Source organism: Danio rerio, chromosome 1 (assembly GCF_052040795.2).
Source record: "Danio rerio strain M-AB ecotype USA chromosome 1, GRCz13ab, whole genome shotgun sequence".
Lineage (NCBI taxonomy): Eukaryota > Metazoa > Chordata > Actinopteri > Cypriniformes > Danionidae > Danio > Danio rerio.
Window position 1 is genome coordinate 12,092,406 of NC_141021.1, and position 16,767 is coordinate 12,109,172.

The window sequence follows — 16,767 nt, forward strand, 5'->3', positions numbered from 1 at the left end:
TATTTGTTATTCTTCAAACTTAGGATAGGCGACAAAACTTTTGTCAGGTAGTGTATAGAATAATGAAATCAAAGGGTCTAAATTAAATAACATAAGTGGTCAAAGCTGGAGACTTTTTGAGTCTCTTTTTCTCACCTTGGCTGTGAGGGAAGGAGTTGTTGAGCTGCTCGATGACGTCTTCTAATCCAGTGCTTGCATCCTGGGTGGGACTGGACAGCTCATCATCACCTGAAACACACACAAGTGGCACAATTTCAACTGAGAACTGACCTTAAAAGCCACTGGAAGTTGTCCTGCCCGCCATGAAACCTCATGTTCAAACAGAGACGCTGTTATTGATTTAGAGGATAATCCTGAAGGTCGTGTTGAGGACAGCAGGGCTCCGATGCTCTCAGACCACCGGTAAATATATGGCCATTCCAACATGCTATTTCAAATCATATAATCACTGCAACAAATAGAATTAAATGTAACAATTTCGAACATTATTTAAAATGATTCCAGGACTTTGTTCTTAAATAAAAGCCAAAACATCTTGACACAGTTCAAATATTCAATGTTGCAAAGCTAACAAGTGATCTTTGAATTATGTTGAACTTCTCTCTCATTCTGCTGCATAACGTTGATTCAGAATGCTGTAACTGCGGGTTTTAATTAAAACCCTTGATTTTAAATGTAGTTTCTGGCTTTGAAGCCAACTCGATGTGAAATGAGAAGTAATGAGATGGAAAAAAGAAGCATTCAAGCTTTGCTCAATAAAAAATAATATTACATTCTAGCAGAACTCTGGCCAAAGGGATATTTTTATCAGAGAGGCAAAAGAAAAATACTAAGAAATTTGTGGCGAAATAATGAAATAAATACACTTGTTTGGCGATTTTTACAAAATAAAAATAAATAAAAAATTCGTCTTGAGCTTTTCCTTCTTTTGTCGAGAAACCTAAAGAAGTATAAAAGTAGTTATGTCGTATAAATATGAACATACATTTCCAAATATCCATAATACATAAATACAGTTCATATTTAATTTATTTTTAGTAATACTTTGAGTCAGCGATAAAGTATATAGAAAATCAAAACAAAACCTAAATCATAAACATCAAACTGCACTTGATGAAAAAAAGATTGGTGTTTGTTGTGAAGATTGTGAAGGACGCAGCATTTTGTTGAAACCTCACCGAGACTTTGTGTTTTCCTCACAAGTCGAGACAACAAATAAGATGTTGGCCAACAGTTTGGGGCAAACAAACAGTTCTTTTGTATCTACACATGAATAAAAGCTCCCTGTGTTCCCTTTTGTTTGGCACAGATAAGAACATTGCCTCTTTTTTATCGGTTGTGAAAATCTTTTGCTGAAACCAACCTGGGCTTCAAGCCAAGTCTTACAGTACAATGTAACTACAGTTATCAAAGACAATACATGCCAGATAATGAGTCAAATTAAGAAATAAATGAGTTCATTTTTTAAACATTGATCAGATGAAGGGGACTGTATTAGTGACTGTTTTCTTTCAATAACTAAAAAACATCAAAATTGAACAGTCTGATTATATTTATTAACTTGAATATTATATTTTTAAGTGCTCAAGACAGATTTACAGGAATCCAACACATATATTTCAGCTTTAGCTTATTTTTCAGTGTGCTAAAAATGCTTTGTTCAATCATAGTCTCTTCAAACTGCTCTGCTCTGATTGATCAGATGTACCAGCCTGTGATTGGTCAATGTGCATGTCAATGTCTTCCATTATGCATCTTTGTGGGTTTTTGCAGGACTTTAAACCGGAATTACTGATGACAAAGTTCAAAATCAACTCTTTCTTTTGAAAAACGTTGCTCTTTGTTTTAGGATGTCAATCCGATCACAAAAGGACACCACTAAATAAAGGTGAAAATGGGTCTGAAAGGGTTTGAGCTTGCTTACTTTTGACTATTGCCAAAGGCAGTCAAATCACATACAGTCCGTTTGCTTATGTTGTGCAGATGCTCGTGTGCTCGAATGCTTTCACAGCCACAAACCACCTACCCTGCCTACTGACCTAAATCATCAACATTATGGGACATGTTGAGGTGAACTAGTCAGGCAGAATTTAAACTTTGTAGTTTGGTTTAAAGGCCAAAAAAGAGAGAGAAACTGTCACAAACCTACAGCAATTGTAAAATAAGTGAAGTCTATAGTTAGGATAAAGTTAAGTCTATCATTTTTAGTTCTTGTTCTACTTTCATGTTCAAGCACCATTCATGCTACTAGCGACATGAACTGACAAAACAACAAGCTATAGTGACTTCTGATAACGATGATGAGCCAGTAACCATAAAAAACTCCCCCCTTGAGCAGGATTTAAGCAGCTTTCTAGCAGGCACTACTGTATATCATAATAGTCAGGGCTGGATTAAGAATACATTGGGCCCTAGGGCTATAGCTAATCCAAGGGGCCACTTTCATTTATTTACCTCACAAAAGTATATATTTACTAATTTACTGATTAATATTGTTATTAATTTTATTATACATTTTTCACCATTTGATTTATATTTGATTATATATATATATATATATATATATATATATATATATATATATATATATATATATATATATATATATGTGTGTGTGTGTGTGTGTGTGTGTGTGTGTGTGTGTGTGTGTATATATATATATATATATATATATATATATATATATATATATATATATGTATGTATGTGTGTGTGTGTGTGTGTGTGTGTGTGTGTGTGTGTATATATATATATATATATTTTTTTTTTTTTTTCCCTCCATTTTATTAAAATAGGCCTGCAAGTAGGCTATACAAAATTAAATAATGACATAATATAAAAGTTCTAACAGGCTGCAAAAATCAGCAAAACAAAAAACATTGCGTTACTTCCTAAATTAGGGATTTATAATAAATACTTTAAATAGGGGTTTACCTTTAAAACGTTTCTTTAGAACATTAGCTGACCATAAATCCCTAATGATATAATATCCTTAAAATCCATGCTCCTAATATCCAAAATGTTTAGGTCTTCTCAGTTACAGAAGGCTAGCATCCTTATTTATATATGTATATATATTTCTTTTTACATTAGATATATTGTATGATGAAAGCCAGTGCCAATATTTCATTGCTCTATATTAATACTGTTGTTTTCATAAAAGGAGAAAAGTAAAGATTCATTAAAAAAGTTTGCTTTCTAAATGGTTCAGTTAGACTTACTGTAAAGCATAACCAAGTGTATTTACTTGAAATACATAATCCACAACGATGGACATTTTTAAAATTGCTTGTGCAGGCTATATGATTTGTTCGCATACCGTCTCTGTTATACTGTGTGATTAAAGGATTGTGCAGTGCGCGCCGGTTTTCCGAGACTAAGCCTCAGTTAAGAGTCCATTCAGCATGACTCCGCCTATCTCAGCTTCTGTTACTACATGTACAAGTTAATCAATATTAAAGGCTATTTAAATGGTATGTTTTGTTCTTTGACGAGTTTGGTTAGCCTACCTTTAACTGGACGGTTCTCGCGGTAGTGCTGAAATAAGGGACTGTCCTGGGAAAAATGGGGCATCTGATCACCCTTATGAGTGACTAAAACAGGGCTATTCGGTATTCTGAGTGAGCTACAGCCACTCCGAGCCCCAGTTTAGCACAGGTGTCACTGTTTTTGTACAGCAGCGAACCGAAAGGAATACTTCACATTATCGATGACAGAAAGCAAAAGGCAAAGAGGCGTTTCCCGCGTCATAGTGCAAATTAATTCTTTAGCCAATCAAGGGCCTCTTTCTTCTGTGGGACCTGGCCCTTATGTTAATCTGACCTTGATAATGATAAAATATGCATCTGAGCAGGACTCTGACAGTTTAAGGTTTATAGCCTTAGTCTTTTGTGCGTTATTTTGTTATGAAATAACTTCATATGAATCTGTGTGTTGACACCGTATTCATTTCTTCAGCATTAAAATATCTGTTATTGCTACATTTTTAGTAGTACGTGCAGTGATCAATGTGTTGACTGCATTTCTTTAGCAGTTAAACTAGCCAGTGCTAATAGCATTATTAACATAATAAACAGCGTTGACTGCATTTGTTTTGCACTAAAGTTAGTCATTGGTAATGTTGCTTGTGTATATATGTGTATATATTTAATAAATAGCAAATTGTGGCACGCTGCAAAACATCTGCTTCTTTTTTTTTATTAATAATGTCACCAGTGACTAGTCAACGTTAACTCGACTTTGATAACATATAAGTCGACTTCCAAAAATCGAAAGCTGTTCAACCCCTACTTTGTGCAAATAAAGAGGGACTTTTGTGAGCAACTGCCAAAATAAGTATCAATAAAGATCATGTGATCCTAGGCCTGGGCGATAAAATCAATATCAGTATTTATTGATCGAACACCATTGTCAATATTGAAAATAAAAAAATTTTGGTATGTAGTTTCCGTATGAAACGCTATAGTTTTTTTTAAAAATGCGACTGCTGAGCGCGCGCCTCGGAAGCAATGATCAAGATTGACAGTCGAAATTCTAAATAATGCATATGGTTTATTTTGGCCGCAACCACATGCATTAAGGATTCCTTAATGACTGAAATGAAATACACTGATATACGCCAATGCAAAACCCAGGGTGCTGTAATATAACTGGTTAAATTGGCAGTGGGCAGAGTTACAAAGACCAAAACAAACACAGACATTGATACATTTTCAAAGGGAAAAAAAAAACTATTTTTAAGTTATAAGAAAGTATGTTTGCTTCTTAAATTTCTGTAAACATGTTATAGTATTTTGATGCTTTAAAAGAGTCAAAATGTACATACAGCCACTTTAAATTTCATGAACAATCAATGCTGAAAAGTTAGGGTTAAAGTTTATGAATAATGAAAGCTGAAGGGTTAGAGTTAAACTTTCTGAATAATCAATACTGAAAGTTTAAGGTTAAAGTTTACAAATAACCAATGATAAAGAAAAAGGTTAGGGTTAAACTATGAGTGGTCAATGCTGAGGGGATAAAGCTAAACTATGAGTGGTCAATGCTGAAGGGTTAACGTTAACTACGAATGGTCAATGCTGAAGGGTTAAAGTTAAACTATGAATGTTCAATGCTGAAGGGTAATACTATGAGTGGTCAATGCTGAAGGGTTAGGGTTAAACTATGAATGTTCAATGCTGAAGGGTTAAAGTTAACTATGAGTGGTCAATGCTGAAGGGTTAAAGTTAACTATTAGTGGTCAATGCTGAAGTTTTAAAGTTAAACTAAGAATGTTCAATCGTGAAGGAGTAAAGTTAAACTGTGGATGGTCAATGCTGAAGGTTAAAGGGTCAAGTTAACGATGAGTGGTCATTGCTAAAGTGGTAAAGATAAACTGTAAAGGGTCTATACTAAAGGGGTTAATTTAAACTATGATTGGTCAATGCTGAAGGGTTAAAGTTAAACTATGATTGGTCAATGCTGAAGGGTTAGGGTTAAACTGAATGTTCAATACTGAAGGGTTAAAGTTAAATTAAGAATGGTCAATGCTAAAGGGTTAGGGTTAAACTGAAGTCGTCAGGAACATTTACAAGGGTAAAGTTAAACTATAGATGGTCTATGCTGAAGGGATAAAGTTAAACTGATTGTTCAATGCTGAAGGGTTGAAGTTAAACTAAGAATGGTTAAAGCCGAAGGAGTAAAGTTAAACTGAATGGTCAATGCTGACGGGTTAAACTAAGAATGGTCAATGCTGAAGGGTTAAGGTTAAACTGAATGGTCAATACTGAAGGGTTAAAGTTAAACTAAGAATGGTTAATGCTGAAGGAGTAAAGTTAAACTGAATGGTCAATGCTGACGGGTTAAACTAAGAATGGTCAATGCTGAAGGGTTAAGGTTAAACTGAATGGTCAATACTGAAGGGTTAAAGTTAAACTAAGAATGGTTAATGCTGAAGGAGTAAAGTTAAACTGAATGGTCAATGCTGAAGGAGTAAAGTTAAACTGAATGGTCAATGCTGACGGGTTAAACTAAGAATGGTCAATGCTGAAGGGTTAGGGTTAAACTGAATGGTCAATGCTGAAGGGTTAAAGTTAAACTAAGAATGGTCAATGCTGAAGGGTTAAAGTTAAACTAAGAATGGTCAATGCTGAAGGGTTAGGGTTAAACTAAGAATGGTCAATGCTGAAGGGTTAGGGTTAAACTAAGAATGGTCAATGCTGAAGGGTTAGGGTTAAACTAAGAATGGTCAATGCTGAAGGGGTAAAGTTAAACTTAGAATAATCAATGCTAAAGGGTTAGGGTTAAACTGAAGTTGTCAGGGACATTTACCCATGGTCTCTGTGGTTTGGCTTGCGGCCACACGCAGTGAGGCCAGGCTGGTGTCAGATCTCGGAGAGGCAGTGGAGGGTGAGGACAGGGCAGTGCCATTCACCTTGGACTCAGTCTGTGGCTAGGACATAGGTAGAGAGGAACCATATAGATTAGGCAGGGGACTGGACGCAAACATCAGCACTGGGCTGTACTTCTGGATTTCCAGAGTCATTTCAAACACATTCATTTATAAATGTTCAAATTGAAAATGTTGTGTTCTTTTATTCCTTTTGTTTTCAAATTCTCACAAAATTGGACTTTCTCAAAGCATGAATAATTCCTTTATAATACAAGAGCCCGAGCTCTCAAAAGTTGCTGTGTTTTTGCATCATTCGAGTTTTAGAAAGAAGATCATCAAGCCAAAACAATATCACAAAGATACACATAAAATAGGGGATGTGATGCAATACATATATATATATATATATATATATATATATATTAGCCTAAAATAAAACCTGACAGTTAATAAAGTGTTCAAAAACATTCACAAACGTCATAAGACCCAGAAAAAGGAAGCATGAAAAGTGTCCTATACCTTAATATACTATACTGCTGTCAAGGTTGAACATGGCTTTCAGTAATCTAATCACTGAATTTAAAGGTCCTCGCATTTTAAAATCATTATATTAAATATATTATTAAGTATATTAATTCAACTTTAAACATTTTGGGTGGTAAGATTCTTAAAATGTTGTTTAATGTACATCTAATGTTCTTTTATGTTCACCAAGCTGCATTCTGAAAACATTTAACTGAAGAGTGCTACTGTGTGGACACCTTGATTAAATTTTCAGGATTATTTGATGAATAGAAAGTTCAAAAGAATATAATTAATATTAATTATTATTTGATCAATAAGTCATAAACTGTGAACAAATTTAAAACACCCAAGCTGAATAAAAGAATCAACTTTACGAAATGAATACAAAGAAATACAAAACTCTCACTGACCCCAAATTAAAATTAAGCTATAGAAATATATATTGTCTTAATATTTTATTTTATTCAGACCCCCAAGTTTTTTACCATTTTCTTTGATTTTACTAATAAAAATCACTGACTTTGTGGTGGTAATTTCCAGAAATTAGAAAAGTATATATATAAAATAATATACAGTTGCAATCAGAATAATTCAGGGGGTTTAATAATTTTGATTGCAACTGTATAATTTACCATATTAGGTAGTCTATAATGACAATGGCACAAATCATAAAAGTAAAGCTTCTTCACTTTGGTTTCTTGTCAAGACAAGATCTAAAACAGATCTAAAACGGTAGGGATTAAGCCAAAGGAAGGTTGTACAACAATCTTACTTTCTCTCTCAGATTTCACTCCACAGAGCATCTGACATTACGTACCTCTCTACATATGTCCTAGCCGAATGCATTAGGGCTTTCCCTACCGTAATTCACCTAAAACAAAGATTGCCGTTAAATTCATCAATGGGAGCATTTTTTCTCATCAACGGCAGGGAAAGAGTTAAGCAAAATAATTTATCGATTTGGCACACATCATAATACCAGCCTTCCATGTAAAACAAAAATTAAATCCTTCAATTCGGTCACATCCAGCGGCTGTCATCCTTCCAATCTCCATCATTGTAAGCTGCTTGTTTTTCTGTCTGTTCCATTGCTCCATTTGTTAGATGTTTGCTCCCACTTTCATTTGCCATCTGAAGTTTGTCAAACGCAAAAACCCCTAAATTCTGTCATGTTATTAACTCGATTTGCGCCACAGGATGTCTGATCGCTTCTTTGCGGTGAACACATGTAAATCACTTGTGCTTCATCCGCGAATGCTTGCTGCACAGGCTGCAAAATTACCACCCACTATTATGTAATGCTAGGATTGTGAGGGCGCAGGAGAGACGTTATTTTTTGAGAGACACTCAAATACATCACAATTGCTGCGTTTGCAAAACAATTAAAACTATTAAATTGCAAACTGAAATAAATCTAATTTAATTATATGGTTTGGAATGGGATGATTACGAGATTATTGATTTTTTTCCATTATTTTGTGCATAAATTAAGAATTTTGCAGAATCTCAAAAAAAATTGCGACTTTTTGTTGATTTTATGTTGGACTCAGAGATCGCAAAGTTTAAAAAAACTAGGGGGTCTGTTTATTGTTACAATGTCAACCACAAACTCCATGTTCTTCTTTGCCTCGTGTATTACTATAAGTAACACCGAGTACAATTAATTTAATTGACCAGTATCTAAAAGGTTTTGATGATGAAATGGTTTGTCACAACTGTTTCAAGTTACTGAAACCTCACTACAGATGTGTTTTAATGAGTGTGTTTAAACCCTCGACCATTAACAATTCATAACACCAGACCAGACAGCCCTTCATGCATAAAGAATGATGATTCTGGTAATCCAAGCCAAACACATGAGCATACGTTAAATATAAGAACATGTTTATTGGCAAACAACAGAGATAAAAACTGAAGTAATTAATGCAACTAAAACAACATACATTGATAGATGTAATGAAAAAAATCTATTCGGACGGTTATAAACAAACACACACACAAAAAAAAAAAAAAACAACATCAGAGAAATGAAGCCAATAATCCATTGGCTTTGAAGAAAATGAGCTAATTTATCCGCAAGTTCGTTTAATCTGGTTCTTCAAGCTTTAGCCACTGGAAGGAAGATGTGATGCAGGAGTCTACCGAGATTTTAGTTCAAAGTGTCCGCTGTGAACACGTGAAGCTGTTTCGTCGAAGAACAAATCTGATATACACTCCATTTGGCAGCGACCACCGGCCGACTACTGTTTTTTTTAGGTTATGCATCGAGAAATTACACTTGATTCATCAAGATATGATGCAGACAGAATATCTAATTTCCCCTCTATTCGAGCAGAAGGAGAAGTCGACATCAAACAAACTCTACAAACCAATTACAGAGAGAAATTGGTTGCTTGAGGAAGAGCGACAGGCCCCTCAAAACATTCTTTTAGCCACTAAAAAAGATCTGGCATTCCTCCTCAGCTTTAATAAGGACACAGTTACGAGTAACCTCAAAGTAAATACCATCATGCTTGTTTTGGGGCAAACCAGAAAGATGAAAATTCAACCATGTGTCTAGTAGGGGTGTGTGATAATGTTACGTGAGCTGACATAAGTATCACTCACTTTGCAAAACAACAACTGCTTTTACTTAAAATTACTTAACTGTTATATCTTTTATGTATGTATCTATATTCATACAAGTTCTGTCTGATTCTCAAATCTAGCCCTGAAACATTAAAGCATTATCAGCACTCTTATAGCCTCTTCACCCTTGTGTATTACTCCGCCCACACTAAGACTAAAGAGGGACAAAGCGACTCACTACAGTTTGACAAATATTGTAGCTTTTGGACAACATAATGTACTTTTGAGGCTTTTTTTAGGTGAGAATGTAGTTGTTTAGATTGCAACTATGCAGTTAATTTATAAGGATAGTGCCTGGTTTAAATATTTATAATTTCGGAGAGTCAGCTCGTCGACACCATCAGCCTGTCATACTAAGCAGAGCAAAGATGGTTGACGTTCCGCCGCAAGATGGCGAAAGATACTGCAAAATAAGTCCTTAGAGGAGAAAAATTTAGTAAGTTTCAAACTACAGCTGGTTAAATAGTTATAAAACAATAAGTGACAATCTAAGTCGATCTCTCTCTTCTTACATGTTGTATTGCTGGATTTATACCATAGTAATCTTGTAGTGTTTGTTTTGCTTTGGCCTTTTAGGGGTTAATTATTGTGATCTCCCGATTGCAAAAGAGATATACTGGGAAATCTCTGTAGACTGATGGCATGTCACGCCGTCCAGCCTAATAATCCAAAAATGTGAGCAAAATCCCGTTTTGTCCTCACTTCAGACATTACGCTAAAGAATTATTCAAATACTAGCTCTAAAGTGGTGTTGGTAATGTAGCAATGATTTCTGCTGTTCTGACGTCAGCTGCAGATGTGAATGAAGGGCTGAAGAAATTAGTTCCTCATACAAAAGGATTTTTTTGACTGCATGTTTGATTTTCTTTTTTATTTACACGATTAAGCCTCCACGCTGTTACTTGTTTTACACACAAACAAGAGTTGTTTTCATTAATATCTGGTTGTGATCACAGATGTGATATTGACTTTATTCAGGAGTTTAACAAACAAAAAGTGAATACTGAGAAAGTTCAATTTTACACAACTGAATGTTTTGTTTTTCAATAATTCGAAACTGAAATTAATTCCTAACACAGTTGCTGAATAACATTTGTGCATCTTGTCAAAAATCACCTGTTTTGTCATCACTTCAGACATTACGCTAAAGAATTATTCAAATATTAGCTCTAAAGTGATGTTGGTGATGTAGCAATGATTTCTGCTGTTCTGACGTCAGCTGCAGATGTGAATGAATGGCGGAAGAAAGAAACACTGCAATGTTTTGTTCCTAAATAAATCTGTTTATGAACAGTCAATGATTCAATAGTGCATTTATAAAGTTGCATCTAAATAAATCGACTGTTTGAACGAAACATTGGAATCAATGATTTAATGCATTATTCAATAAGTTAGGGACTTCCCTCTAGATAAATATGTCATATTTACTTATGTATTCATGAGAAATCAATAAAGCAGCACTAATAGGTTGTTTATAAATTGTGTTTAATTACTGTTATAGAAATATATATACTGTGTGTGTGTGTGTGTGTGTGTGTGTGTGTGTGTGTGTGTGTGTGTGTGTATATATATATATATATATATATATATATATATATATATATATATATATATATATATGTATATTGTGCAAAACCCTTTTTTCCTCAGTATCACCAAAGTCCCTTTAAGGAAAGTAATTTCACTTGGCGGCCATCTTTGAAATGCCTCTCGGGCAGTTTTGAATAGGGAAACATCAAATTTTATAAAACTGCTTGTCAAGATTACAATAAAATTTCATATTAGGAATCGCCAATAAAATCTTACAACCGTCTCTTTAGTTTCATTTCTAAACGTTCGAATCAACAATAATCTGCAAAACTCACATCTGTTCCGAGCCCCTCCCCTGTAAAATCACCAGTATATCGTAATCAATGATTGGCTCCTGTGCTAGAAGGCGGGGCTTCATTCGCCACATTGACCGTTACACATTTCCCTATTCAAAACTATACGAGTGACACGTCTTGAGCATTCTATAGTCTTTGATATCACACACCCCTAATATTCTTTTACAGGCTATAGTGTATGCACCTGATTAGAATATTTGAATAAAATGAAGCACATTAGTACACTACAAACATATTTTTTAAACAATCTTTAAAATAAATACAGAAAAAATGATCATAAACTTAAAAGAATGACTGAACAAAGCCAAACCCTTGAATGACCAGAGTACAACACTTTTTTTGGAGTTCATAAAATGCATCAGTTTTGTTGTTTATGACTTAGTTAGTCAAAGTTTGCCTGCACAGTGTTGTGCAATGAAATGAACTGATTCTGAGAATTAATGAACATACAGAACAGTGAATGGCAACAAGTGTCCAGCAAGGACAGCTAACAGAGATGTCTGCATTCAAAAGAAAACAATAACCATCAATAATTCATTTTATATTTCCAAGTCTTTGGTTTAAGACACAAAAAATGCTATTTTCAAACTCAAAACATGGTAATCTACTAAACTGAACCCAAATGTTAGTCAAGTTTGCAGAATATACCGATTCATCTTTAAACAGATGTAACATTTTCGAAAGGCTTTATGTCAAAATAGATCTTAGACTGTTCCATTTAACAAATTCCTGGAAACTGCAGCTACACAAAATGCACATGTAGTTGCATATATACCAGCTTATGATCATACAAAACATGTTTTATATTCATCCTGACAGCATCAAAACTTAGCACTAAGATTATTCTGCAATTTCAGACTTCTGAAACAGCACACACACACACACCCAGAAAAAAAAAAACCTCTCTTAACACCTCATTTTGGACAATTTCCAAAAAAACATTACATGTGTCTTTTACAGATCATAGACAAAGTAATGCCAGAACACACAGTATAAACTTAATTAAGATATACTGAAAAATATTCATAAAACTGCAACCATTGTTAAGGATTTATATATAACTACAAATATGACAAACATTGAAAGGCAAATATTGACATAAAAATATATCATTTCAAATATTTCATCTCTTCTATCAACAGTTAAAAGGAAGCACGTAAAAAGTGTCACATTCCGCCGCTAAAAGATGCCTTGGTGCGCAATCCATGGACATTTACTCTCAATCCTTTCCAGTCGCTTCCAAAAGTAGTTATTCATTGCCAGAGAGCATAAACACGATTAAAATCTTAAGGATATGCGCCACCCACCTGCTCGAGTAACTGTCTTAGGCGTGTAAGCTGCGATTCCAGCTGCTTGTTGTGATCCTCCAGGATTTGCATTCTTGCCTCCAATCGTCCCTTGTGTTGCCGCAGTAGTTTGGCTTCTGCGATTAGTTCTGCGTCGCGTGGACTTTGAGGCGACACCGGAAGCATCTGTGGAGGTGAAGGCAACGGTGACAGACCCTTGTGATCGTGTGCCTTTTTCAGACGATCGTACTCCGCTTGCAGCTTCCTGTAAACACATTAGAAATTTTCACGAGTGGAAAACAGGCTTCATTTATTAAGTGGTATTATTGTATTATTGCTCTCAATCTCCGTGCAAACTATGGTGCACTGGACGAATGCTTTATTAACACTCGTAATCTCCTTCTACACAAACTATGGCATGTTGCATGAACGGGTTATTAACGCTCGTAATCTCCAATTATACAAGCTGTGCCATACTACACGAATAAGTTATTATTGCTCATAATCTCCATGTATACAATATACAGTGTGCTGCATGAACACTATTATCGCTCGTAATATCAGTCTACATTAACTACAGTGCGCTGCATGAACATGTTATTGCTTATGATCTCCATCTACACAAACTGCAGCACGCGGCATGAACACAATGTTATCGCTCGTAATCTCTTTGTGACTATGGTGAACAGCATAAAGATGTTATTATCGCTCATAATTCCGGTCTATACCAGGAGTGTCAAACGAACGGCCCGTGGGCCGGATCAGGCCCGCAAACTAATTTAATGCGGCCCGCGAGATTGTTCTGTGATCTGCAATTTTTCAATAAAATATACTGCTGTTCAGATTGTGTCCACTGGATGGCACAATAGCAAACTTAATTTCATCCGATCCAGAAGCCTGAATCAGCGTCAGTTTGACAGAGGGAAAGACCTCAGTCATCTATACCCTGTCATACCACACCAGTCCTTCCCACACATAGACTTGGATGGGCCGTTCAAGTATATTTGGTGGTGACACATGAATAATACTATTATTATCATCCTTTTACACTTTTTTTTTTGTTTACGTCAGAGAAAACTAAACATTTGCGATAGATTAACCAGTGGAAAATCTTCTTTTGCTCGGCACGTTTCTTACTGCTGGTTTTGTGTGTCTGTCACTCACACAGGAACTCTCACATGCTCTGCAGACCCAGAGACGTGCCTTTTCCGGCAAAATGCATCTGACTGTAGTTTCCCAATCTCCTAAAATGTCCAGGATTCAGGATTTTACTTTCGCTTTCTAAAGTTGCCATTATTTGTATGCATTTTTTTGCACTACCATTTCGCAGCTGAATGCGCGTGCACAGCCGTGAAAGAAACATTAAATGATTGATTATTTAATAATTGACTCAGATAAACTTTATACTTGGAAAGAACAAAATGACACATAATGGCTGCAAAATATATGTACACCATTAGTAATGGCTAATCAACTAATTCGCTTTATTTAAATTATCTACACTTTTTATTCTAGTAATTAGTAAAATTTGTAATCAATAATGTCTATTTTTATTTTTATTAATTTTTTTATATTTATTTCTCATTTGATGTATATTTTACTAATTTAATGATGTTAATATATTACATACTTTATACATATCTAATATACATATCTAAAATACTTTGACAATACTGTAAATGTTATTCCAATATAGCAACTTTAGAAAGAGAGAAAGAGAGAGAGAGAGAGAGAGAGAGAGAGAGAGAGAGAGAGAGAGAGCACCCTTTACCTGTCAGTGTGTGCACATGGCTCCTAAATAGCGTAAAAGTAAAAGAAATAGTGAATTTCTATTATTTCAACAGCCTTTTTAAAAATAACTTTAACCCATTGAAAAGAAAAGGTGTATAACAGTGTAATAATAAATTAAAATCAAGTTAAAAATCACATTATTTTTTGTTTGTCGCATGTAGTTGACTATTTATGTTCTGTGGGACAATGGTGTTTTTAAATCCGGCTAACACTGCAAGTATATTTCAAACCTGTGGGAAGCACTACACACTGAGATAAGCTCACGAGTAAATTTACTATTTTACGTTTTGTCAGTTTAGTGGCTTTTTCGTACGAGTTCAGTCATATGAAAATGTACCATTTGAAAAAGGAGGCGTAGAACACAAACACACCCATAACCTCAAACACGTTATTATCGCTCGTAATCTCTGTTTACAAACTATGGAGAACAGCATGAAGATGTTATTATTGCTCATAATCACCGTCTATGCAAACTACGATGCACTGCATGAACAAGCTCTTATCGCTCAATCTCCATCTATTCAAACTACGGTGAGCTGCGTGAACACGTTATTATCGCTAAATCTCCATCTATTCGAACTACAGCGAGCTGCGTGAACACGTTATTATCACTCAATCTCCATCTATACAAACTACGGCAAGCTTGCATGAAGATGTTATTATCGCTCGTAATCACTATGTTTACAAACTATGGTGCGATGCATGAACATGTTATTATCGTTCGTAATCTCCATCTGTACAAATTGCGGTGCTTTGCAAGAACACGTTATTATCGCTTGAAGTCTGTCTATGCAAACTATGGCAAGCAGCATGACGACGTTATTATCGCTCAATCTCTATCAATACAAAGCACAGCATGCTGCACACTTTATTATAGCTCATAATATTCATCTATACAAATCACAGCATGCAGCATGAACATGTTATAATAGTTCATTATCTCTAAATGAAGATAATAAAGTATAATAATGAGTTCAAACAACTGTGCGCTGCATGAACACATTATTATCACTCATAATTTCTGTCTATTCCAAGTACTAGGTTGCAGCTGAAAGGGCATGCGCTATGTAAAACAATATGATGGATAAGTTGGCGGTTCATTCTGCTGTGGCAACCCCTGATGAATAAAGGAAATGAGCTAAAGGATATTGAATGAATTAATTTCTGTCTAGACAAAGTATGGTGCGCTACATAAACACGCTATTATCACTCATAATCTCAATCTATAGAAACTATGGTGCGCTATTATTGCTTATAATCTTTAAAATTACATGAAGATGTCACTATCACTTGTAATCTCCAACTACAATGCCCGCATGAACTTGTTAGTATAGTTCCTAATCTCAGTCTATACAACTACATTGCCTGCATGAACGCTTTATTATAGCTCGTAATCTCAGTATAAACAATCTCCAGCATGCCGTATGACCACGCTATTATTGCTCGTAATCTCTGAAGTCTTTTTCTCATCTATTCATGATTTTAATATAGCTGGCTATGAGTAATATTAGACTCCGATGTGTAGCCCACGTGCTTGACTCAGCAGTGTGGGATGAGTCGTGTGCTAGGTAGTACTTGAATGGTCTGATTCAAGACACTTAGTTTGAAATATCAGAGAACCACTGATCCAAAGCACAGACAAATACTGAGACTTCATATGATAAAATGCAGCTGAAGAATATATATATAAGATATACAGTTGAAGGGTAAATTATCAGCCATCCTACAAATTTTACATTCGTTTTTAAACATTGCCCAAGTGCTGTTTAATGGACAGATTATTTTCCAACACATTTTAAACAATACTTTTAATTAGGGCTGCACGATATAAAAAAAAAACGGACAATGACTGCGACATATATTGCGAAATGATTTTACAAGATGACCCTATTTTGGAAAGAGTTGCTAATGTTATGGCCCTTTTATGTAGGCTTTTATGGCCATTTCCACTGTCAAAGGGTGCCTAAAAGCGAACCGTACCACTTTTTAGTCAACCTTTGCAAAGGGTACCAAGGGTACCAAAAGGCGGAGCTGATTGCTATTGGTTTACAGAGATGCGTCATTCGCTCGTGTAACAAGCCAGAATAAAAACAAAGGAACCGCTTTGTTTCAAATACACAGCCTAAGGATTACACCATAATAATATATACATATAATAACGAGTCACGGTCGACCCGAGCTGAAACAAACCTTGTCGTTGTCTTGATAAACAGCCACAAAACCCAGAAGAAGAGCAGATTTTACCCTATGCTGTAGTTTTTTACGAGACAGTCTAAAGCGCGAG

At 35.2% G+C, this 16,767-nt stretch overlaps 1 protein-coding gene across 29 annotated transcripts in view; it reads right to left on the minus strand.

Moving 5' to 3' along the window:
• dmd (dystrophin) overlaps positions 1–16,767 on the minus strand; it is a 249,405-nt gene that overhangs the window by 4,061 nt on the left and 228,577 nt on the right. For 11 of the 29 annotated variants that reach the window (XM_087236510.1, XM_087236516.1, XM_087236504.1 and 8 more), the window contains 3 exons: positions 12,714–12,957; positions 6,307–6,421; positions 136–228 (listed from right to left, as the gene is read on the minus strand). In XM_087236510.1, coding sequence (XP_087092636.1) covers positions 136–228; positions 6,307–6,421; positions 12,714–12,957 — 452 coding nt within the window. Of the gene's footprint in view, positions 1–135; positions 229–6,306; positions 6,428–11,626; positions 11,984–12,054; positions 12,958–16,767 lie in introns of those variants that run through there. The other 18 variants (XM_087236509.1, XM_087236515.1, XM_087236511.1 and 15 more) reach the window with 3 other exon arrangements.